Consider the following 27,425-nt stretch of genomic DNA (forward strand, 5'->3'; position numbering starts at 1 on the left):
GCTCAATTTAAATCTAATATATTATTATAAATAAATGGCAATTAGTTATATATAAATCATAATTCACCCACATCTTGGATTCACACAAGATGCAAATTCTGTCTTGCAATCTCATTTAACTGACCCACACTCTCCCAAGTCTGCAAAAATATGGTCAGAATTAACTATAAAAAAGGATCTACATGGGGTGCCTGGGTGGCTCAGTTGGTTAAGCGTCCGACTTCAGCTCAAGTCATGATCTCACGGTTCGTTGGTTCAAGCCCCGCGTCAGGTTCTGTGCTGACAGCTAGTTCAGAGCCTGGAGCCTGCTTCAGATTCTGTGTCTCCCTCCCTCTCTGAACCTCCTCTGCTCACGCTGTCTCTCTCTCTCTCTCTCTCAGAAATAAATGAAAACATTAAAAAAGTATCTATGGGTTCCAGACAAATTGTAAATTGATAAAATAAATGAAAACAAATTACTCAGCTGTCTTAAGAACAAATGTCTCCCTTAAGTTAAGCTATTAGGCTCAAGCTCAAGAAATGACAATTTCTCCATATGGAGGAAACAACCATGTTTTACACATTCCTTTTCAAGCATATTCCAAAGAGAAGGAAAGAAATTTGCTGACTTTATTCCAAATTAAAATGAACATAATTCAAAAAACCATTGATACCCAAATACTATATTATTCAAAATTTATGCATATAAATTTGAAAACATAGATGAGATGGACAAAATCCTTGAAAAATATAAACTATCAAAGCTTACTTAAAAAGAAATAGATAAACTGAATGGTCCTATATTGATTAAACTTGAATTTGTAGTTGAAAATGTTTCTATCAGAAAGGAAAAATAACCACCACCACCACCACCACCACCACCACCACCAATCAACCAAAAACCACTTTAAGCTCAGATAACTTAATGAGTGAATTCTAACACAAATTTAAGGGGGAAAAAAGTAAAACTCATTGTATATACTATTGTAGGAAATAAAGTAAGGAAGAGAAATGTGTCCAATTCATTCTTTGAGGCCAGTATTACAGATACTAAACTAGATACAGACATTACAAGACAAAACAGATAAATGCAGACCAGTATCTCTTATAAAACAAAAATCTTTAATAAAATATTGGCTAATAAAATCCAGCAACATATAAAAGTATTATACATCACACCACATGAGGTTCAGCCCAAAAATCCAAAACTGCTTCAACATTCAAAAATCAATGCAACTCACCATATAATAAATAAGAAACACTATATGATCATATCAATTGACATAGAAAAAGCCTTCTATGAAATTCAACATCCATATGTGATAAGAACTATCAGCAAACTAGAAATAGACGAAACTGCTTTAACCTAATGAAGGCTATATATTTACACCTACAGCTTATGAAAGAAATTGAAGACCACAAAAACAAATGGAAAGAAATTCCATACTCATGGATTGGAAGAATATTATTAAAATGTCAGTGCTACCCAAAGCAATCTATAGATTCAACACAATCCCTGTCAAAATTTTGACAGCATTTTTCAAAGAACTAGAACAAATAATCCTAAGATTTGTATGGAACCACAAAAGACTTCAAAAAGCCGAAGTCATCTTGAGAAAGAAGAACAAAGCCAGAGGTATCACAATCCCAGATTTCAAGATATACTACAAAGTTGTAATAATCAAAACAGTATGGTACTGACACAAAAAAAATGACATACAGATTAGTAGAACAGGATAAAGAGCCCAAAATTAAACCTATGCCTGTATGGTCAATTAATCTACAACAAAGGAGGCAAGAATAATCAATGGAGGAAAGACAGTCACTTCAATAACTGGTGCAGGGAAAACCGGACAGCTACATGCAGAAGAATGAAAACTGAACCATTTTCTTACATCATACAGAAAAACAAACTCAAAATGGGTTACAGACCTAAATGTAAAACCTGAAACTATAAAAATCCTAGAAGAAACATAGGCAGTAATTTCTTGGACTTGAATAAACATTTTTCCAAAGAAGACATAAAGATGAACAACAGACACATGAAAAGATGCTTAACATCACTAATCATCAGGGAAATGCAAATCAAAATCACAAGTAGATATCACCTCACACTTTTGAGAATGACTATAATCAAAAAGACAGGAAATAACAAATGTTGGCAGGGATATGGAGAAAAAAAAAACTCTCGTGTGTGTGTGTGTGTGTGTGTGTGTGTGTGTGTGGGCGTGCACACGCACAAAAATGGATGAGGTCTTGCCATTTGCAACCACATGGATGAACCTAGAGGGTGCTATGCTAAGTGAAATGAATCGGAGAAAGACAAATACCATATGATTTCACTTACATGTGGAATCTAAAAAACAAAACAAAACAAACAAAAAGCAGAAACACTCATAAATACAGAAAACTAACGGTTGTAAGAAGGAAGAGAAGAGGGATGGGCAAAATGGGTGAGGAGGAGTGGGGATACAGGCTTCCCATTAAGGAATAAGGAAGTCATGGGATAAAAAGTAGAGCATAGGGGTGCTTGGGTGGCTCAGCTGATTAAGTGTCCAACTTTAGTCTTGGCTCAGGTCTTGTTCTCAGGATCATGAGTTCAAGCCCCACATTGGGCTCCATGGTGGTCATGCAGCCTATTTAAAAATAAAAGGTACAGCCTAAAGGAATTTAGTCAATAGTACTGGAATCATGTTGTATGGTGACAGAGGACAGCAATGCTTGCAGTGAGCATAGCATATAGACTTTTCACATCACTATGTTGTACATTCAAAGCTAATGTTCATTATGTGTCAACTCCACCTCAATTAAAAAAAGAAAGAAAGAAAAAAGAAAAAAGTGCTACAGTTAAATCATAATTAATGGTCAGAAACTAAAAGTTTTCCCACTAAGATCTGGAACAAGGTAATAATATCTTCTAGCACCACTTTTATTTAACATCATATTATAAGTTCTAGTTAGTGCAATAGGCAGGTAAAAGAAATAAAAGTGTTTTGATGGAAAGTCAATATATCTTTCTTTTCAGACAACATGATTGCCAATGTAAAATATTCTAAAGAATTTACCAAAAAACTCATAAAACTGGTAAATAAGTTTATTTATTTTTATTTATTTATTTTTTAAAATTTATTTCTAGGAGAGAGAGAGACAGAGTGAGCAGGGGAGGGTCAGAGAGAGAGGGAGACAGACTCTGAAATAGGCTCCAGGCTCTGAGCTGGCAGCCAGCACAGAGCCCGACGCGGGGCTCGAACCCACGAACCGCGAGATGATGACTTAAGCGAAAGTCGGACGTTTAACCGACTAAGCCACCCAGGCACCCCTAAAACTGGTAAGTAAGTTTAGTAGTCACAGGACACAAGATCAACATACTTAAGTCCAGCACATTACTTTATACTAGCAATGAAATTTAAAATCTGAAAATATTTTAAAATATAAATTAGTACCAAAAAATCATTTAGGTAAAGTCTAATAAAACAAGTGTAAGATCTGTAGGTGAAAACTACAAAACACGGAGAGGAAAAAAAAAAAGATCTAAATGAATTGAGGGATGCACCATGTTCATAAATCGGAAGATTCAATATTGTTAAGATGCATATCCTTTCCAGTCTGATATATACATTCAACACAATTCGATCAAAATCCTAGTACACTTTTTTATATCAATAAGATGATTCTAAACTGATTGATATGGAAAAAAGGGAACTAGAGTGGCCAGGCAATTCTGAAAAAGAACAAAGTTGGAGGACTCATTACAAGATTTTAATATTGTAAAGCTTCAGTAATCAAAACTATGAATTGGTGAAAGAATCAATCCATAAATCAACAGAACAGAAAGCCTACAAACAGAATGACACAAATACAGTAAACTAAATTTTTTTATTATTTATTTATTGAGAGAGAGACAGAGCACAAGTGGGGGAAGGACAGAGAGAGGAGACACAGATCTGAAGCAGGTTCCAGGCTCTGAGCTGTCAGCAAGGGGACCAACATGGGGCTCAAACTTACCAACTGCGAGATCATGGCCTGAGCTCAAGTTGGGCTCTCAACTGACTGAGCCACCCAGGTGTCCCTACAGTAAGCTAATTTTAAACAAAGGGGCAAAGGTAACTCACTAGTAAAAAGAGAGCTTTGAGATCTCAACAAATGGTACTGAAACAAATGAATATGCATATGCAAAAATAAAACAACAACAAAAAACCCATATAAAACCAAAACTAAGTCAAGACACACTTTAAACCTTAAAAAGTTAACTCAAAAGGGATTACATACCTAACTGTATAACACAGTAACAAAATTTTTCAGAAAACACAGGAGAAAATATGCATAACCATAGATCTGATTATGAATTTCTAGAAACACCAACAGCATGAACCATGAAAGAAAAAAAATTGCTAACAATGGATTTGAGCTTAATTAGAAACATTTGTTCTGTGAAAGCCACTATTAAGGGAATGAAAAGACAGCCATAGACTGGACTTAGAGAAAGCATTTGAAAATCAAATCAAATATCTGATAAAGGACTTGTATCCAGAGTATATATTGAATGATTTAAACTCAACAGTAAGAAAACAAATAATCCGGGGCGTCTGAGTGGCTTAGTCGGTTAAGCGTCCGACTTTCGCTTAGGTCATGATTTCGAGGTTTGTGGGTTCGAGCCCCGCGTCGGGCTCTGTGCTGACTGCCAGCTCAGAGCCTGGAGCCTATTTCAGAGTCTGTATCTCCCTCTCTCTCTGACCCTCCCCTGCTCACGCTCTCTCTCTCTCTCTCTCTCTCCTAGAAATAAATAAAAATATTAAAAAAAAAAGAAAACAAATAATCCAATTTAAAAATAGGCAAAAGATATGAACAGGTATTTCACCAAAGAACATATGACAGGTGGTCAATTAGCATATGAAAATATGACCAAAATCAAATGTCATTAGAGAAAGGCAAATTAAAAATCACACTAAACTATCACTACATACCTATTAGAATGGCTAAAATCCAAAAAATTGAAAATGATTACTGCTGGTGAGAATGTACAGCAAGAAGGACTCATTCACTCCTGGTGGGAATGTAAAATGATGCAGCCACTTTGGGAGAGGATTCGGCAGTACCTTGCAGATTTAAACATAGCTTTACCATACAATCCAGGAGTTATTCTCCAGAGTATTTACCTAATTGATTTGAAACTTACCTCCAGGCAAAAACTTTCCATGCGAATGTTTATAATAGCTTTTTCATAATTGCCTCAAACCAGAAGCACCCAAGATATCCTTTATAAATGAGTAGATTAACAAACTGTGGTATATCCATAAAACAGAGTATTGTTACCTGATAAAAAGTAATGGAGTATCAAGCTGTGTAAAAACATAGCTGAGTACTTATCAACAATGATGAGATGTTATCTCACCTCATCATTTGCAGATACGACATACACTGAGTAAGCTGTGCCTATACATGAAAAGTAAGGTGTTAAGACTAAGGCAACCATTGTTCTCGGGCAGAAATGACAGTGTGATGACAGCAGAGTAACATTTCTAAGTTACTGATGGGGGAAAAAAAACTTCAAAAACTTTTTTCAAAAATTCAAAAACAAAGAATCCAGGGGCACCCGGTTGGCTTAGTAGTGCTTTTGACTCTTGATCTCAGGGTTTTGAGTTCAAGCTCCACATTGGGCATGAAGCCTTTTTAATGAAAACGTTAAAAAAAACAACAACACTAAAACAAAGAATTCATAACCACAACTGTTGCTGGGAGTCTGACAGGCAGACAGAAGTGGTAACAGAAATGCAGACTTCATGAAGAGCACTGAAAGTGGAAACCACATGGCAAATATTCAAGATATTTTTCTTGTTACTTAAATCTCTCTTAAAGATAACAGATTAACAAAAATAGTAAGGTGTAGGTATAAAATTAAGATTGTATCTTGACAATTGAAGAAACATCAGGAAGAAATAACGTTATACTATTCTAAGATAGCTAAAGTGGTATAAACATCACTCTAAGGTTGACTATTATTAGTTAAAGGTGAATATAAACACCTTGCAGCAACCATTACATATCAAGAAGAACAGAGTGATAGCTAATAAGCCAACAAAAGAGATAGAATATAAGTTTTTAAAGATTCAATTACTCTCAAAGAAGGCAGAAAAAAGGACAAGAGGAGCAAAGATCAAATAGGACAAACTGCAAAATGATACTCACACTTAACTGTATCAAGAATCACTCAAAATATAAACTGTCTACATACCCCAATGAAAAGATATGGATTTTAAATTGGATAAAAAAGCAGGATTCACCTATATGCTGGCTACAAAGAAATATACTTTAAATGTAAAGAAACAATTGGGTTAAAAGTTAAAATATACAGAGGCGCCTGGGTGGCTCAGTGGGTTAAGCTTCCGACTTCAGCTCAGGTCATGATCTCACAGTTTGTGAGTTTGAATCCCACATTGGGCTCTGTGCTGACAGCTCAGAGCCTGAAGCCTGCTTCAGATTCTGTGTCTCCCTCTCTCTCTCTAGCCCTCCCTTGCTCATGCTCTGTCTCTCTCTCTCTCAAAAATAAACATTAAAAAAATGTTTTTTAAGTTAAAATATACAGAAAGATATACCATGCTAACACTAATCAAAAGAAGCTGGAGTAGCTCAATAAATGTTAGGCAATGTAGAGTGCAGAGCAAAGACTACTACCAGGGATTTTTAAAAAGTCATTTCATAACTATAAAGGAGTCAATTCATTAGAAAGAGACAACAATCTCAAATTTTTATGCACTTAAAAATAGATCTTCCAAATACACAAAGCAAAAGCTAATAGAATTCCAAGGAGAGACAGATCCACAATTATACTTTCAATTTCAATTTCCTTTTCTCACTAACTGATAGAATGGGTAGATGAAAAATCAACATGGATACAGAAGCTTCGCATCACACATATGACACTGCAGGAAATCCACCTTATGGCAGCAGAAGACACGTTTACAGAACACACTCCTCTCATGGATACATTCCATCTTATCTGAAGCTATATATTGAGAAGTAAAAACCTAGACAAAAGAATAAAAGCTCCACTGCCCATCTCTCCTACACAAAATACTCCTTTTGCAAGGAATTAGTACAAACAGTGCTTAATATACAGAGATCTTGCCAAAATGCAGATTCTGAAGAAATAGTCTGCAACAAAGCCAAAGACTGCATTTCTGACAAGTCCCGGTGTCCCTAGTGATGTTGACAATACAGAACCATGGGGTGTGCCCTTAAAGTGGCAAGGGACTAGAAGATGGGAACAAAGTGAGTAAAGGAAGCTAGGATCTCCTTAGTTTTTCCTGCTTCTTCAAAGTCACTGACAGATTGAAAAAAACATAGCACTTTTTTTAGTGATTCTAATGTGGTTAGTCACGGTACAAAGCATACAATATTCATTAGTTCATTTAATCTTCAAAATAGCTTTCTGAAGTAAATACTATAATTATTTTAATTTTCCAGAGATGGAACTTGAAGTTTTTAGAGGTCGGTCATTTACACACAACCCAGGGCGATCTAACTACCTGGCTTAGCAAAGCTAAGGTGTTCTAAGCACTAAATGAGATCCATGAAAATTTTCTTTTCCCAACATTTCACCTTAAATCACATCAATTCCAGATTTCTATTTGTTTTGAGTCTCACCTCCCCTTCCTCACTGGAAAGACCTAAGCATAATTACAAAACTGAGCAAAGAACTTTCGCAAATACCATTAGACAACCAAACTGGCAAGTTATTACTGTAAATAGATGCCATTCAACATTTTCTGGCTACTTTTCTGTTGTGTTTAAAAGAGACGTTTAATATTTTAACTTAAAAAACGTATAATTAATTGATACAAAATTAAAGGAAAGAGAGCTGAAAATGCTAGTCGTCATGGTGATATCAAATTAGACCTACTTGCATCCAGGTTGCTCCTCAAGCCATGTAAAATGGTGACCTGGGAAGAAATGAATGGGACATATACTGATGGTATACATATATACGTATATTCAGAAGGAAGCAGTATTCTGAATCTTCCAAAATGTTTTATAAAGCACATGTATTATTTTTAAAATCAGGAAAAAATAAGGTAGACATCTGTAATTGAATGAGGCATAAGTATGCCCTTGGCTCTCCCTATTTCCTCAAATACCAGCACCAGTCATAGAGTTGAGGAAGAATTAACAGATACATATTTGCGACTATCCCCGGATGCTAGAAAATTCTAAAAGTACTGTCCTAGCTAATGATGAAAAAATACAGAAAATTTATGCAGTGAGAAATCAAATGTGTTAAAGTTTCCTTGAACAGGTGCCCCAAGAGTCCCTGCAGCTTTTGTCATCTCTAAAAGGGAGGGGGTGATGGTGTTCCCCCAGCCACAAAGGAGAAAATAAGTATAAACAAATATGTAATGTCTTCCCAACTACCTGGCACTTTATGGAAAATGCCCAAATTTTCAACTTTACAAGAATCTACCAAAAACCTGTCCAAAGCCAAAATTTCAAATTATCTTATCCTCTAAGTCAGGGGTTGGAAACCAATCACATGGCACTTAAAACAAACCTCTTTTGATGCCTTGAAGACAGGAGAAGTTCTACTACTTGTCAGATTAAATATCATGCCACTTAAAAGTAAATACACAGATGAAATTTTCACTTCAACATTAAACCTCTTTCCAGAAAAGAAATAAATGTGGACAAAGAGGAAAAGATAAAGGGTACGTTTTGGCAACAGGGAATGTATTTCTAGTTTTACAGCAAACTGCACCCAACTAAAAAAAAAATCTGTCACTGAAGAATGTAATCACAAATAGTTTTGTGAATAGCTGAAAATATTGCCTTGTTTATAATAAGTGAGGCTAGATTTTCAGAATTTTAAACAAATTTTCACATACGTCCGTCTAGCAACAACGAAGGCTACATTTCCCCTACACATCAGTGTATGATACTTCAATATGATACTTCAGAAGATCCCATCACCGTGAGAGGTACTCTCAGATTATTTAAGAAATGGTATAGAAAATTCATGAAAAAGTTGGCTTCATAAAATTCATAACAGTGAATGAATAGACTATGAAACTTCACATCTATTGTAGTTTCTTCACAATACTTTTGGTATTTCTTCCCTGACAATCCCCGAAAGAACAGAAGTCCTTGCAAAAATCTCAGTTGCCTCTTGACCTGTTAAGCTAAATAACATTTCTATGCAAAAAATCCTTTTATGCTGTATCAGTTTCATGCTATATCAGTTCTAATATATTTTTAGCAAGTAATCTGGGGCAAGAATTCTCTTAAAGCTGCTTCTCTATCCTATCTTGCCAGATTGCCAACCTTGCATTTTGAACTTTGCAAAGTCAGCTCTGCCATAGCAGGTCCACTAAGAGTCAATAGCAAAATGCTGCTTCGAGCTGTCAGAACACAAGAAAAGAAGGGGCTCCAAAAGACCAAAAAGTGGCGGTACCTGCATAGTGGGCACCAAAAAGACCTGAATCAACCCTCAAAACAATTCTTTGGTTTATTGCTGATTTAAAATTTTCCAGCCACCTGATTGACAACAGTCACAAAAGCATCCACAAATGCTGCAGAAACAAAAGCTGATGGTACACATAGTCCAAAAGGAAAGGTTTTTTTTTTTTTTCATAAAACCTATCCTTCTCTATTAGTTCTGTTACCTCAATGAGATGCTCTTCACCTTCTGTCCTGTACCCTTCCCCATCAAAGTGACTCATTTTTTCCACACTGAACATTTCCATTAGATGCCCAAAAGCATTAATAGCAGTTTCCACCATAGGTATTATAATCCAGGTTAAGAAACTAAAGGAACAACATTGAAGAGAATACTTTCAGAGCTAACTCTGTGGTCTGATATATTCAAAGGCACTGAAAAACGTGCATCTCAAAATCAACACTGAAGCAGAATTCTAAATATTCCTAAGCAACAAGATCTTTACTAATACTCATCTCCTCAGTCAAGACAACAAAACTAACCCTAGTCAGGTAGATAGCTATTTGTAATGAAGGAAGCATTTTAGAAGAGAGAACCAGATTATAACATTTAATCCTGAAAGTTTTATTTCATAAACCTATTTATATGGAGACAGACTCTGTATCTAAAAGTGCAGACTTTTTTAAAATTTCCTTCGCCATTTGGGGGATGGAAAAGCATCCCTGATTTGTATATTAAAGCACAAGCATCTGTCCTACTGATGATATTCTAGGGAAGCACATTAGCATAAAATTTAACGATGTCAAATAAGTGGATGTGAAATAGGGACTGCGTAAAGACACTATTTCCAAGGCTGACAGAAACATCACTGTTTAGAAATGCAAATGAAACCATTATGTTCAATAATTATATGAAAATATGAACAGTTCAGCATGTTTTCCAGCCCTGATGGCGGTTAATGGGATGTACGCTTATGTAAATAACTACTATTAAAGCTAATGCTGAAAAAAACTAATAAATTCATACTAAAGCAACTGATTTAGTATGCTTTTAAACCCCAGCAGTGCTCACTTATTAGAAAAGAGTGCATTATTATGTTTAGAACTCATTACTGCTACAAGTCACTGCAACTCCATCAATTACCATGCATTAATGAAAATGGGACACATACAAAAAAAAATTATTGCCTCTCAGCAGTTTTCTTTAAAGACAAAATCTAGGGGTATTACCATCATGGGGCCTTGTAGGGAACTTATCCACACACTAATCTTTATTACTGAAACAGTACTCCCAACTTCACCACCCTAGGGTATTTTGATCATAAGAGCTAACCTTTATGTAAAAATATCAATGTTTTAAAAGATTGATCATTGAACATCAATACAAAATTTTTTAATATTTAAATTGTGGCACATGGTCCATTTTTTTTTCTAATGGTCCATTTTTTTAAGGGAGGCTAAGATATGAAAATACACAGGGTTAGTCATACCAGTAGAGTGGGCAGATGGTTTCATTCCATGATGCTCTCTGATCGAGCAGATAAATCAGTTCTACATTTATGCCTCAGTGAATTCTGTGGAACTAAGGTACTGGATTTTTAAGGACAAACCTAAAATTTCCTTTTTTGGCCACAAGATGGGACTTTCTTGCTGTATATTAAATATTTAGTACACAAATTAAGAATCGGAAAAGCCTTGTAGTTTAAAACTCAAGTTTAGCTAGCACCTAATAGCAAGTAAATGCTGATGGGGCAGGAATACAAATATGGAAATGCCTTTGCTCTCACTCTACTTGTGTCAACTTTCACAGTTTACTCTGTTTCTTTAACATATGTAACTAGAGTGATCCTTCATCCCTTTCTAGCATCCAGAAAAACACAAAAACACTTCGGTACCTCCTAAATGTGAAAATATTTGCTAAATCTCAGACACAGTCTTGTTATATACAGTGAGTATATGTTTATTTCAAAAGTGTAGCAGTCACATCAGTCCAAACAGTTGTGGTTTCAGCTCTCACATGTTTATTCAGCTCCTAAGATTTTACTACAATTTAGCTATAGTATCACCAGGTGGGGGTAGAGTGCTGTGACTGTGCTGCTCCAGCAATAAAGTAGAAGTTTTCCCTCAAGAGTCTGAGGCAGTAACTCAGGCATAACAACTCATTCATGGAACCATTATGTTTTGAGTACATACTGAGTACAAGGTACTGTCCTAGATTCTCAGTGTACAATAGTGCACAAGACAGGGGCGCCTGGGTGCCTCAGTTGGTTGACTGTCTGACTCTTGATTTTGTCTCTGGTCATGATCCCAGGATCATGGGATTGAGCCCCATGTTGGGCTCCATGCTTAGCATGGAGCCTGCTTAGGATTCTCTCTCTCTCTCTCTCTCTCTCTCTCTCTCTCTCTCTCTCTCTCTCTCTATGCCTCTCCCCNCCTCTTTCCCCCTGCCTCCTCTCTCTCACAAATAAAAAAAAAAATAAAATAGTGCACAAGACAGAAATGATGTCCCATAAGGGAAATAGAAAATACATACACATATAACAGATTGTTCAAGACTATTATTCAAGTTGTGAATAATCAATGCTGATTCACAACTAAAAAAAGAAAATAACCTCTTAGCAAACTAGGAAGAAACCAAAAATTACTCCTTGTGGTAAAAGGTATTTATTAAAAACCTATTGCTAATATCAATCTTAAGGATGAAATACATATTTTCCCCCTAAGATATAACAGAAAGCAAGAATGTTCTTGGTCATCACTTCTATTAAATCCCTAACTGGAGGTACTGCAATAAAACAAGAAAAAGAATAAAAGGCATTAAGATTAGAAAGAACCAAAATTGTTTTTATTTGCAGATGCCATAATTATTTGAATAAAAAAAACCCTAAGGAATCTGTAAAACACTATTAAAATTAACAAGTGACAATTTAACAAGGTCAAAGATAGAATATCGATATACAAAAATCAATTGTATTTCTAAACTCAGCAATTGAAAATTGAAATTAAAACTAAATTGAGTACAAACTTTTCAAAATTAGAGGACTCCTTCATGCTGACTAGAATGCGTACACGAGAGAGAAAGCTTAGAACACCAAGTTAACAAGTATGGCTTCCTAAAACCTATGGAGTTGGTATACCTGTCTAAAATTGCCTAAACTCAGATGTTCTTTTACATGAAAAATAAATAAATATATATCTTGTTTTGATTACTGTCACTCTGGCATTTTTTTAAATGTTTATTCATTTTTTTTAGATAGAGTGTGAGTGGGGGAAGGGCAGAGAGAAAGGGAGAAACAGAATCTGAAGCAGGCTCCAGGCTCTGAGCTGTCAGAACAGAGCTCAACCCAGGGCTCTAACTCAGGAACAGCAAGATCATGATGCTTATCGACTGAGCCACACAGGCACCCCTGGTATTTAAAAACTTTTTAATGTTTATTTAGTTTTGAGAGACAGGGGAAGAGAAAGAGAGTGAGAGAGAGAGGGAAAGAGAATAAGCAGGGGAGGGTTAGAGAGAGAGGGAAGCAGAGAATCTGAAGCAGATTCCAAGCTCTGAGCCGTCAGCACAGAGCCCGACACGAGGCTCAAACCCACCAACTGCAAGATCATGATCTGAGCGGAAGTCAGACGCTTCACCAACTGAGCCACCCAGGCGCCCCTGGCATTTTCTTTTATACACGAAAAAGTTTAATCCTGACCCAGGTTCATAAAACATCCTTAAGTATGCTCCATCCACTCCTAGCCTTTTCAGCTTTGCTTCTGATTTCTTTTCCTTAAGATCTCTTCTATGCCCTGGAGATCCCTTAGCTATTCCTACCTGATTTCTCTTGGCACTAAGCTTTCTTAAAAGTGCTTTAAAATTTTTAATGGATGTTCCCTCACATAGCCAAAAACATTTTGCTTCAAAAAATATATCATCTCTTCAAAAATTAGAAACCTATTTACTCTCTGGGCAACAGAAGTTTGAATAAGGACTCTGAAAGGAAAAAAAAAATCTTCAAATAGAAAATAATATCTGAAATAAAAGTATTTGAAAGATTTATCAACTATGGCTTTATATCCATTTTATATGTTGTTAGCTTTTTCAGGGCAAGGAAATATTTTTGTAGACTTTATATTTTTATAGACATTTATAGTTTTGAAAAAAAAGTTGCGTATTTCAGCTCATTTGATCACTTCATGTCATAAATGGTCCAGATATTGTTCATGTTATATCTGATGAAATTCAGACTTGCAGAGGTTTATCCAAGGCCAAACAACTACTTTAAGACAAAATTCAGTCAAGATTTCAAATTGTAGGACTCTAGTGGTCTTTCCAAAATACTACAGTGTTCCTGATACACACATTGAGATAAGTCATATTTGAGACTTCCAGTCTCTGAGAGTTTACAAAAAGGACTTTTCATATGATATGTTTTAAGGATAAAAAACTGCCTTAGGCGCATAAAGCACTTCTCTGCCATCTCAACTGACTCAATAGTCCCATAGGAAGAATATGCTGTGATATCGCCCAATGGTTATACTTCCCGTCATACAGCAACTTTTTCTTATGTCCTTTGCCTCTAGACTGCTTAACTAGTTCTTGTGCTCTTAACACTGATGCCTTTGGGTTATTAACATGAGACAGAGATGGCTACTTGGCAACTTTTCCCTGCATTAGACTAATAGTTATTCTGTCACCATGGCAATAGGCTCTCTAGTATCAAACTGTACTGCAAATTTTCACTAGGGCAATTACTAGGTCTAACTTTTCTATTAGTTTCATCTCCTATTTTCTCCTTTTCCTCTGGCCACTTTTCCTGTGTTTATCAGCTTTTGTGTGGAAAAAGGTGTTATAGGTATGGCTCCAGAATAAAATACACATATCATAAAAATTATTTGAAAACCTGACCAACATGGGGCATCTGGGCAGTACAGTCTGTTGAGCATCCGACTCTTGATTTTGGCTCAGGTCATGATCTCAGGGTTGTGGGATTGAGCCCCATGTCTGGCTCCATGCTGAGCATGGAGCCTGCCTAAGATATTCTCTCTGTTTCTTTCTCTCTCTCTCTTTCTCTCTGCCTGCCCCTCCCCTCCATTCAAGCATGCTCTTTCTAAAGTAAAAAAAAAAAAATTTAATTAAAAAAAACTTGATCAACAAGAACACAACAAATGTTATCTTTAGATATTTGGATATTCTAGGCTATATTTATTTAGAAATTCAAGGACTGCTTAAGACTGTTTTGACACAAAGAACTATTTATCCATTTGGCTCTGCTCTTCACAAGCCTGAGGATTCAAAAAAATTGATCAATAGATTGGTGTTTCTGTATTGGCAAAAGATAATAAAATTGAGAGAGGGCATCAATCCTTACCATCTTATCTACAGGGAGATCTATTTCAGATAGATTAACTTCTGATCATTACATAACTACAAAATATTCAGTGCTATTACTTCTGAAAACTTAGAGCTTGGAAATGCAGAATCTTAGGCATAACTATCAAAATAAAAAGGAAATGTTATTGTATAAGTCTCTAACTGAAGTGAGGATATTTCCATCTGAATCATTTAAGCATTCATAAATGAAGGCCACACTAAAGTTAAAAACACTAAGACAAATTTGCTACTCTTTAATAATAAAGTCATTAATTACATTCTTCAAGTCTAACGCAATTACAAGCTGTAGTAGGGCAAATGGATCTAGCTGACAAGATTACATCAGAATAGTGCTTTAAAGATCAGTAATGTGAAAGACTAAACAAAATAAGTAACTCTCTCAAATAATCATTATTATGAGATTGATTTATTCAAAGTCTATTCTTCATTCAAGAACTACTGAAACTTCCCAAAGTAATTTTAAATGATGCTAGATTTAGTACTGTTCATCCAGTATAGAACTTTCATCGAAAAAACCTTTTTAATTAAAGAGATGTAAAAAAAAAAATTTAATAATTCGGTCTGCTGAGCTTATGTACCTATAGGCATCAAAAACAAATGAATCCCTTAGCCTCAAGGGCAGTTTTTGAAGCCCCAGTATATACCTGCCTGAATCTTAGTGTTACTCACTCTAAAGCAACAAAGAAGTTGCTCTCCAGGGATCCTAAGGCTCTACATCTGGAACCTTCAGCATGCCAAAGAAATAAAAACACCATCAAAATCAAACTGGGAAAATAAAGCTTTTGTTTCACTATAAAATGGGTATACTAAAGATACTAAAAGGATCTCAGACAATAATAGAGAAATCCCTAAACTCAAAGTTCACTAAAAAAGAATACAATATTTTAAAAAGTATTTTTCAAAGTGCATTAACACCCAACCAAGAGAATAAAAATAAGGGAGAATGATTAGAGAATGAGATCTGAAAACACAAGAATGTTTAGAAACACTACTCTTGTACAGATACACTGAAAGGGCTTTTACATTCTACTTTGTAGAATACAGAATAAAAATACCAAAGAACTAAGTACATGTTAAATACTGTCTAGATCTGCTTAGGCTGGTGTAACAAAATACCACAGACCAAGTGGCTTAAACAATAGAGCTTTACTTGCTCACAGTTTGAGAGTCTGGCAAGTCCAATAAGGCCCTGCAGGATTTGGTTTTTGGTGACAGTTCTCTTCTTGGCCACCTTCTTGCTTGTCCTCATAAGGTGCATGGTGGGGGGTGAGGGGGGCAGAGAGAGAGAGAGAGAGAGTTCTCTCCTCCTCTACTTATAAGGCCATAGTCCTATTGGATCAGGCCTAACCCTTATGACCTCACTTAACTCTAATTTAAAACCCCATCTCCAGACACGGTCCCATTGAAGGGGTTAAGACTTACATATATGAATGTTGGAGGGACACAGTTCTGTCCACAACAAGTAATAAAATAAATACCTACACAAACAAATGAACCTTGCTAAACCCAGAATAGAGGGCAAAGAGATTGAAAAGCACAATATCATATCTCAATACCCCAAAGCATGTAAATTTAGCAGTTGGATAAATTTATCAGAATTTAAGACTTGTTTCATTTTCACAGAACTAAAAATCAGAAAAAGTACTATAAGGTGGAAAACAGGTCTTAATCATTTGCTAGCACATTTGTTTTAACTCATAAATATGCTCAAACTTCTCTTCCAGCTTAAAACAAACTAAAAAAAATCCCTTCAAATTTAGTTACCCCTTTAGCTAGACAACCTCTCCTTTTCTTCACAACCTTCACTTTCTCACCCCTACTCAGGCTTTAGTCTTAGACTTAAAGCCATTGTAAACCACCTTATTCCCATAAAATGACATTGAATGCTCTGGCATTCAATTACTTGTATAAAGTCACAGAGGTATAAAGTAGCTGATCCAAGATTCTGATCTAAGCTTTCTTATTCAAAATCTAGGAGCGCTGCAAGAACACTGCAGTTGCTCAAAGGACCATAAGATACACGAGTTAGGGCAGTTAGTACAGGTATGAATTCTTAAAGAATTCTAAAAGCCAAATACTATTAAAAAATTATCAGAGCAAATGTGTTAAAGAGTTATTAAAGAAGAAAAAGAGTAAAAGGAACAATGACATAGAAATAGAAATAAGTGAAATATGCAGGAAAAACCAATGAGTCTCTCCTAATATGTACGGACCACACAAGGAAGGGAGTCATAAAAATGAAGGTCACATATGTTATGTGGTATCGGTAACTGAGTATTTAAATGTTGAAATTAAGAATATGCATTTGATACTTTGGGCCCTGAGAAGCCATGGAAAGGGATTTTAAGGCAGGTGATGTAATAAAGACAGTCCTTCAGAAAGACTAGCCCAGAAGCAGTATGGGATGAAATTAGGCAAAGGGCTGGGGAACAGAGACAGAGACGAAAGGATTCTGAAGAGTAATGGCGGAGGCACCAGGAGGCCGTGAAGTGGCCAATAAAACAGCAAAAACAATGGGTCCAGAATTTCAGAAGGAAATGATAAAGGCTCTGTGACTGAAAAGCCAAGACACAGGAAAATCTCAGGAACATTCTACATGTCTGGGTTTCTGGATAATTTTAGGTTAAGTACCAAAAACAAAACTTAACCAACTTTGAATAACAACGCACTATAAAATATATTACAAATTTTTGTAAAACTGTGCCTTAACTGCAAAGTGGGCTAGAAAAGCAAGGCTTATTGATTTTTGTATCATTCAGTGCTGCAGAAAGGACTTGGTATAAGGGAAAGCCACTGGATGTCAAAAGGCAAATAACTGAAATGGGCTGTTTCACTGACCTCTCCAGATCAGTATCTTTACCTGTAAAATGAGAATAAGAGTATTTGCTTCACCTAACTTAACTGTGTTATTATGAAGGTTAAAAAGTATTCGAGAAAGTGCTCTGTAAATAACCAATATATAAAACTAAGATGTCTTACTAAAAGAAGTACTAGAAGTATTAAAAAGTAACAGGGGATGAAAACAATTTAACATTATTATTTCAATGCCTCATAATCATCACTATGAATGTTAACTACTGCCCTGCATTTAATATATGGAGGCCTTGAGATACATCGAGATGGAGTCCCCTATCAGCTTAAGGAGTCTCACCATAGCTCCAAACCTTACTTCTGTTCTGCTTCTAATCTGCACTGGATTTATAAACTAGACACCAGATAATCAGTTTATTATTATCCATATGACAGCTTCAGGAATTCTCATACAAGAAGAGTACATACAAAGCAGACCACAGCAGGTGAGGAGTACTTCTTATTATTTTTATTCTTGGATGAGTTCCAGATAAGTGTAAATACAACTCACTACCACAGAGTAACTTAACACCTAAAGGCTTACTAGAATAAAATTAAGTATATGGATAAAATTTTCTAATTTTTACATTTTCTGTAAACATTTATCCTCAATTCCTCTCTATATTCTACATTAATACCCAAGTATTTTTAAGAGAACAAAATACTCTTTAAAGAGCAGTTTAAGCAACAACAATGCTAATAATAATCAGTTCTTTGCTTAAGCATACTTATTTCTCTATAATACAAATAGAGTTATTTAATCTGTTATTATGATTCTAATTACATTCCAGGACAATATACAATAATAATGGTCTAAAACTTGTTAACTTTATACAGCATCACAGAGCAAATAAAATGGTCTCAAGAAGTACAACTTCCACAGTATTAGAGATAGTTATTAGATTAGTAAAATAATATTGTCTAGGGATTGTTAAATTGAATACACTGACTTTATCCAATATACAGAATATATTCTGTCATCATAGAATTTAATCTGTAAACATACACAACAAAAACCTACTATTTAGTGAAAACAAAAAGGCCAAGATTCATCAGAGCTAATAAGGTATATGGCAACATACTTTAGCTATATTTGTATATGACACTGCCAAACATCAAAACACCCTCTCCTCTGCTATAATCCTCATTTTAAGAATGTTAGAATTTTAATTCTCCCAAAATCATTTCGAAGACTAGAGAATTTCCTGCCTTCTCTTATGATGGGCCAGAAAAGTCAATTGAAAGGGAGAAACTTAACCTTTCTTTTGAAACTTACTTCCTTTCTCATTAAACTGCTTTCTACTACTATCCCTTCCTCCCCTCCCTCTCCCTCCTCCCCTCCCTCCCCAATGGGCAGTACTGCAGCCCTATCTATGACAGAGCTTCCTGCGGTAAGCTTCCTATCCTTGGCAAGGTCCAACAGATCAGGCAGCAGACCATGCTACTCTGGCTCCTGCAGAGGAGATGCATAATGAAATAGGAAGCTTTGACTACCTCTCAAGTATTACCATTATTCAAATGAGTGATTTCTTTTTAAGTAATTACATAAAATTCTTATGAATTTTCTCCAATCTTTTCAGCACACACATACTAAGACCTTTGGCTCATCCTAAAACATTCTTCAAAAAAGTTAAGGTTAGTTCTTTACAATTTTTTTCTTCTTACGGGGCCCCTGGCTGGCTCAGTTGGTTGGGCATCCAACTTCTGCTCAGGTTATGATTTCATGGTTCGTGGATTCAAGCCCCGCGTCGGGCTCTGTCCTAACAGCTCAGAACCTGGAGCCTGCTTGGGAAACTCTGTCTCCCTTTCTCTCTGCCCTTGCCCCACTTGCACTCTGTGGTGCGCGCTCTCTCTCTCATCCTCAAAAAAAAAAAAGTTAAAAAAATTCTTTCTGAGCCTAAGTGTCCATCAACGGACGAATGGATCAAGAAGATGTGGTTTATCTATACGATGGAATACTACATGGCAATGAGAAAGAATGAAATCTGGCCATGTGTAGCAACAGGGATGGACCTTGAGGGTGTCATGCTGAGCAAAGTAAGTCAGGCAGAGAAGGATACATACCATATGTTTGCACGTATAGGAGGATTAGGAGGAACTTAACGGAGGATCATAGGGGAGAAGAAGGGGGGAAATAGTGGGGGAAAGGGAGAGAGGCAAACCATGAGAGACTCTTGAATGCTGAGAACAAACTGAGGACTGATGGGTGGGGGGGGGAGGGGGGAGATGGGCATGTAGGGGGGCACTTGTGGGGATGAGCACTGGGTGTTATATGGAAACCAACTAGACAATAAACTATCTGTTAAAAAAAAAAATTCTTTCTTCCTAGAGCAAGGTTTCTAAAATGATTACCCATACAAGGGGCTCAAGGATCTGAGCTATAAGGACCTCTAAGGACCTCTTCAATTTACTAAGTCCTAATCAGGCCAGGAAGAGAAAACAATTTCTGTCTGGTTTCTGGGAGAGGAAAATCAAACCTGGTTTCCTTCCAGTGAGGACCCAACAGGTGTAGGTGGTATAAAGAGGTTACATCTTCCACAGACACTGGAGGTTAAAGGAGAGAGCAAATCACTGGCACTCTGCTAGTAGGCCTCGAAACAACCTTATCACCGCACAACCTGATGAAAGCCATCTGAACCGCAGTGAAGGATAAAGAAATGAGAAGGCATTATTAGCTATCCACATATTATGGAAGAAAACAGAGACTCAGAACGAAGTTCAGTAGCTTTCCCAAGGTCAGGAAGCTAACCAGCACTAAAGGAGGATTTTGTCTCTAAAGCCACTGTGCTTTCTTTTCTATCACTTCCCTCACTACACCAGTTAATACAGAAAATATCAGACCTGACTTTCCTTCTGTAAGCTTTTGATATCATCCTGACCTGAGACATATGTTCTGAAAGTAGTTAGCTCAAATATTAACCAACTTTTCTAACGGCTATATTCTCTGTGTCTTATAACCTGCTAACATGCTTCAGAACAACTCCTATTGGACATATTTCTAAATTTCAGAATTCTCTCTCCTTTCTACCCATTTAGCAAGGCAAAAATCTACTAGGTTCATAAGACTGCTTGACTTTGTAAATGGCATATTCATTTACATAGTTAAGTTCTCAGGAAATAAGCTTTGTTCAAAGACTGAAAATTACAAAAATTTTTGTGTTTTAGTAATAAATTTCTCTATTGACTCTAAGAACAAATCCTTCGAAAGCCTGGTCCAAATGCAAACATGTAACATATCTTTTCTCTTTTTCACTAAGGGACTGGTCTGTATTCATATAGTGCAAAACATCAGGCTATTAGAACTTCCAAAACAAAACCGCATAAATTTAGTATAACACATCTTTAAAATTCCAAAAATCAGAATTCATTTAGTTCTTAACACAGAAACAATTATCTTATTTCCATGTATATGAAAGAGCCTGAATCATTCATGTATGATAGGTAAATGTATCTGTAGTTAAAATTATATTGTTTTAAATTATAATCTTGTTTTATGTTTCTAAGTTTTATAGGGTTTTATGTACTGTAAAATTGTCTATATTAACCTTTGACAGGTTTATGCTAGTAAAGGAGATGTGTATCTGACCAATCTACTCAAAATAAAAACCATGGGTGCCATTGTTTTTAAATCTTATCTTCCTTTCTCTCTTCTTTGACAAATTCTACAAACACCACCTTATCTTTTGGTGACTCAAAAAATCTCAAACCACTTATATTAACTAAACCATTTTGATTTTTGATAATGGTCTAACATTTGTTCCAACCTTCAGTCACAATAATAATAAAAGCTCAAGTCAAATCCTTTCATATCATATGTAAAATAGATCCAACTACGACATACGTCTAAATCTTTGACTTTATTTACATGTCTTTTCCTTTCCTTTTTAGCTTATAAGATAGATCAGAGGTCAGCAAACTTCTTTTTTAAGTTTATTTATTTATTTTGAGAGAGAGACAGAGACAGAGAGAGTGTGAGCAGGGGAGAGGCAGAGAGAGAGAGAAAGAGAACCCTAGCAGGCTCTGCACTGACTCTGAGCTCAAACTCCGGAACTGCAAGATCATGACCTGAGCTGAAGTCAAGAGTCAGACACCCAACCGATTGAGCTGCCCAGGTGCCCCAAAAACTTTTCTGTAGAGAATCAGAAGTAAATATTTTAGGCTACGCAGGCCACAGGGCCTTTGTTACACCTAGCCAGCTAGTAGCTGCAGCACCAAGAGCAGCCATACATGAAACACAAATGATTGGGCATGGCTGGATTTAGATGGCACCCTACTGGATTTGGCCCATGGCGGTAGTTTACTGACCGTGCGTGAAGTCATGGGAAAAATAGGAAAAACTGTGCTACTACAACCATCTGAGGTATCTTACTCCGTAGGCTGACAAAAGAAACCATTCATAGCCATGCTAACTTTAGATTTTAGCACTAAATCCATTAATCTTGACCCAAAGAGTCCTAAAATACAATATCCACCAAAATTAGATTTTACTTTTCAGAAAGCTACACATTTTGGTTAAGCATATTACCAGATAAATGAGTTCCTAAATGTGGCCAGGCTTTCAAACCTTCTCATCTTGTTTCTCTTTCTCACCTTATTTCCCCAACTCACCCCAATTCCACTGGACATAATACCATTTTTTTTTGTCCCAGGAAGGTCAAGGCATCATCATTTCCTCCCTACTATACATAAAGCAGTTTCTATTGCCCCTATTTCTGTTACCAGATAGAGTTGGAGGCTGACTTCCTGCCCAATTCCCCTTCTCCCTTCCTGCCTTTCACTCTAATGCTCACTCTCTCAGCCCTTCTTGCAGCTCAGCATGGCCATATAATAAAAGTTCAGGATAATAAATATCTCATGAAAGACTGCTGGCAGTGGGGAGGATGGGAGAGGAGCCAGGGGGAGTACCCTGAGAAGGATTTTACATTGTTTAAAACAAGGAACTAGAGTCACAACTGCCAGAATTCCTTCCTCCCTCCCTTTCTCCCTGCCTTGGGGTGACTTTGATTCCAGCATTAGAGCAACCATTCTGCAACCGGACATTCTGCAACCATGAGAAGAAGCTAAGGGAACTGTAGAGATCTGGTGCAGAAAACTTTAAGCCACCGAAACAATGCCAGAGGCCACTTATCTCCAGAGTGGTTACGTGGGAAAAAATAGACCCTGTAAAGTGAATTTTTGTTACAAATGAAAATATTCCCAATCAACCTTTTCTTGGAAGTCCTGAGTCACCTACTCCTTCCAGAAAGTGAAGGACCCAAAGTGGCTGAGCACAGTTTGTTATGAATTCTGACTACATGGCACTACTTTAACCAGAGAGAGAAGTAGCAGGAGGAAAATCACAAAAGAGGGTCTAGCCTGAGTTGACAGCGTAGGTACAATACAGTCAATGAAGGAAAGAAAAGAGAAAAGCCAGGATGGTTATTCAAATGCTAAAGGAATACAGAAAATAAATAACTGGAAAAAGTACACGTTTAGATTGTGGGGAAATAAACTTTATAAATGCTCCACTCAGCAAATCAAATCTGAAAATTCTGATTAATTTCTAACCATGTATTTCCACTGTTTGAAAATAGAAGTTCAAAACTCATTTTTTACAGTTCCATTTTTATGCTTTTCCCCAAGTGAATTAATTTATCTTCACACTTCTATTTCCCTGGTATTCACAAGGGTATAGTTATTATCCATATATGATTATATTTGACACCTGAAGAGTCTTAGAAATAATTATTAATGATCAAGTTAATGATGATATTGACAGTAAGGGCACTGGTCCCTTCAAGCATTCATATTCTAGTTTAGCTGGCTGATACATCAGCCTAGTTTTAGGGGCAGTAACTTCCTTATTTATATACCAGCGCCACTGCAAAAACACCCAAAGATAAGTAATTTCACCCAGTCAAAAGAAACTTCAGAAATATGCTTATTCTACTCACATATCCCCTAAAGTACAATTCTTAAGTTAAAACAGCACTTCTTATTTTACTTTCTTACAAATAATGCAACATATCACACACACACACACACACACACACACACACCTCTCTCCAGCTCTAAACAGTCTTCTGCTCCATGAGAATTTTGGTGGTTATGCTGCAGTGTAAAAACCTATCAATTACAACACCTACAAATTACAATGGATTTTTTAAAATTATTATTTTTATGATTTCAGAGTAGAATTCCTTAGGGCTGTCAAAGCTTTACCTGGAACAAATACCAAACGCAAAGAGGTTTCAGGCTCAATGGCAGTAGTGGAACAGAATTTAGGAAAGTTCCAACACTGTATTTTAATGCCCAAAGATCTTATTGTCTTTTTTAGTTGACAAATCTGTGCTCTGCAGTGTAATAGCAGCAGCAGAACAGCTGGGTGGCCGCATCTAGCACAAAGGAAGCAATACCACATGCTGTTAAGTGTCATTTTGATTGCCTAAAAATGGCAGCCCATGCAGATTGATTCCCTGTTATAAATTAGAATTATTATTTCTCTGGAGTTTTACGTTTTCTTCATGAAACAGTCAAACTCTCTGCACATTAAAAAAGAGGACTTTCAAAAAGGATATCTTCCCTTTCTTTGATGATCAGTTCATTCTGTTCCTCCAACTGCCTGATCTTCTTCTCAAACGATTCCTGCTCAGCTCGGAGTCGTTCCTCTGTCACTTCCTTTTCTTCACTGACTCTGAAAGAAGTACCAAAATGGAAAGAAATGCCTATGAGAATAAGATAAAATATGTGCATATAGCTGACGTTTACCCAAACTAGATTTCTTCCAGAAGCGTGCTGATTTCTTCAGGGATAATCTAAGTTTTGCTTCTTTTTCTTCTTTTTCTTTTAAATTAACCTTTCATAAGGCAATCGTGCATACCTTTGTAATAAAATATGAACAAGATTTTTATATCAAAAATGTTCACAATCATCAGAAGTATCTTAAATATGGAAAGTCCTAAATAGAAAATGGGCTCCCAACTGCAATCCAGGACAGAATAATATTCAATTTTAAAACACAGTTTCATTTCTTATCAAAACAGGTACAATCATTTTATTTTGATTTGGATCTTTTCATATTTTTATTTAAATCCTGTCAATGAAATAAACAAACTATGTATCTCTTAAACATTTCATTAACTACACATATGCAATTTCACTCTTTTCCTTGGAACTGATACCTTGCATTTCCTCAGCAGCATATAAATAACTAGACTGGAATAAAAAGAGGGTATTAACTTTAAAAATGGTTTGCATTGCAATTATTCTTAAAAAGTGTTAAAAAGAAAAAAAAATAACACTGACCAAAAAAAATCTGTATCCTTAATGTTTAACTGTAAAGTATTCCAATTCAATCCTATCAGAAGGAGGTGAGGGTTTCTGACAAGAGCATTTTAGGGAGCAGGGGGAATCATTTAAAAATCCCAAATGAAACAACATTAAAACTTATCTTAATTTTATTTATTTATTTTTTTAATGTTTTATTTATTTCTGAGAGAGAGACAGCGTTTGCAGGGGAGGGTCAGAGAGAGAGGGAGATACAGAATCTGAAACAGGCCCCAGGCTCTGAGCTAGCTGTCAGCACAGAGCCCGACGCGGGGCTTGAACCCACGAACCTTGAGATCATGACCTGAGCTGAAGTTGGACGCTTAACTGACTGAGCTGCCCAGGCATCCCATCTTAATTTTTTTAATGTTTGTTTATTTTTGAGAGAGAGACAGAGCAGGAGTAGGGGAAGGGCAGAGAGAGGGAGACTCAGAATCTGAACTGGGCCCCAAGCTCTGAGCTGGCAGCAGAGTCTGATGCGGGGCTCAAGCCCACAAACGGTGACATCATGACCTGAGCAGAAGTCAGTTGCTTAACCGACTGAACCATCCAGGTGCCCCTATTTTTTTTTAATTTTTTAAAAATGTTTATTTATTTATTTTTTAAAAATATTTTTTATTTAATTCTAGGAGAGAGAGAGAGAAAGACAGTGTGAGCAGGGGAGGGTCAGAGAGAGAGGGAGATACAGACTCTGAAATAGGCTCCAGGATCTGAGCTGGCAGTTAGCACAGAGCCCGACGCGGGGCACAAACCCACGAACCACGAGATCATGACCGAAGCGAAAGTCGGACGCTTAACCGACTAAGCCACCCAGGCGCCCCAAAATTGTTTATTTTTGAGAAAGCAGAACAGCAGTGGGGGAGGGGGAGAGAAAACTGATCTTAAAATGAGAACCCTAATTTTCATGTTACTTTTTGCACAGAGATGTCAGCCCTGAGTTCTGCTGCTGGTGCTTAGTCCTCCAAAGAAGAGTACAACATTTATCCTATAAATCACACAGAAATATGTGTAAGTGAGATCCACTGGGATTCTTTTGAGCTCCTAAATTTACTTCCTTCTAGACCCCTGCTCTACTTGAAATCAAGAATGAAAATTAGAATTTTGAATGTCTGAGTTGATTGCATCTTATCTTTGAAATAATTTCTGTGAAAGTTCATGGCACACAGTAGTATACAAAAAAAACAGGCTTATTTCTTCTTCCTCATCATGACATTAAAATCATTTCCCCAACTCCTATTTTTCATGCTTAGCATACTATTGGGTCCATGAATGCGATTCTGGCACTTTCTTTCTAAGAGGTTTCTAGTCTCTAAAATTGATTACAACTACAAGGAATCCTGGCAACTACACAAATAAACACATGATGACGATTTATCCTCTGGCCTCAGGTTAACTTGCCTCCATTGTTGCCATCCCTTTCCAGGGTCTTCCCCATCGCTGTCATTACTGTCAAGCACACTTGCACTAACTTTCACAGTAATTTGCAGCCACCTCTCAGATTTTTCTAGAATTGTCAAACATTTGAATCATTAATTATTTATACCACCCAAATTTTCAATCTGTCAACCAGCTTCTGAAACATTTTTGTCACGGTTCCAAGTTTTCAAGTACACTCCCAAAGTGTAAAGTAGAAAACCATGTATACATGGTGACGCTGGAAAACTGTCCTTATTTCTCTGAGCATCATTATTCTTCCTCATAAAAGAAAAAGCTACACTAGATCAGACATTTTTAAAAAATTCTCTTGAGCTAACGTTCTATTATTTCCTTCGCTATACTATAAATATCCCAATATTGTGTATATATGTCCTTCATAAATATGGAGACCATTTATAAAGGAATAAGAAAAAGTTCTCAAACATTTGGTCAAGGTACAAGAAATACAATACGATAATCGAGGCAAAAGCTATAGCCATAGGATGAAAGAGAAAGTAGGTAAGAGAAATATTAAAAAATATAAAGATGCAAAATTTGGCATAAGGATAGTGCAAAACATAAGAAGTGATGACTCTGTAGGATTATGCATAAAATAAAGATGAGGGGCACCTGGCTGGCTCAGTGGGAAAAGCACGTGACTCTTGATCTCAGGATCATGAGTTTGAGCCCCACACTAGGTGTAGAGATTACTAAAAAAATAAAGAAAGAAACTTGAGGAAAAAAAAAAGATGGAATAAGTGATGCTACATATTGTAAAGATAGAATGAAAACTGTCAAGGTGAGAAAATACATAGCAAAATCTCTCCCTACTTAGAGTATAAAATCTTAAACAAGACTAAAGAGGAAAATTCATAAGTAGATAAGAAAATATTTATTTTCTTTTACTTATTAAAAAATATTCACTCAAGGCCTACCAAAGAAAAAATAATCAAAGTAACTTTAGTCAGTTACAAGGTACCCAAAAGAAACCTAACAATGGCTCCCTATCATTTTAAGACTATTCATAAAACCCATATAAATATAAGGAACAGCCTAAAGATTTGTTTCTTCAGCA

At 36.3% G+C, this 27,425-nt stretch overlaps 1 protein-coding gene across 6 annotated transcripts in view; it reads right to left on the reverse strand.

Annotated features, from left to right (window-relative positions):
- Positions 1–27,425, reverse strand: part of KIAA1328 (KIAA1328 ortholog) — a 334,223-nt gene that overhangs the window by 261,743 nt on the left and 45,055 nt on the right. For all 6 annotated transcript variants that reach the window (XM_077753785.1, XM_077753786.1, XM_077753788.1 and 3 more), the window contains one exon: positions 24,187–24,302. In XM_077753785.1, the coding sequence (XP_077609911.1) occupies positions 24,187–24,302 (116 nt within the window). The remainder of the gene's footprint in view (positions 1–24,186; positions 24,303–27,425) is intronic.

The sequence above is a fragment of the Crocuta crocuta genome, unplaced genomic scaffold, assembly GCF_008692635.1.
Source record: "Crocuta crocuta isolate KB4526 unplaced genomic scaffold, BGI_CrCroc_1.0 scaffold231, whole genome shotgun sequence".
Taxonomy (NCBI): domain Eukaryota; kingdom Metazoa; phylum Chordata; class Mammalia; order Carnivora; family Hyaenidae; genus Crocuta; species Crocuta crocuta.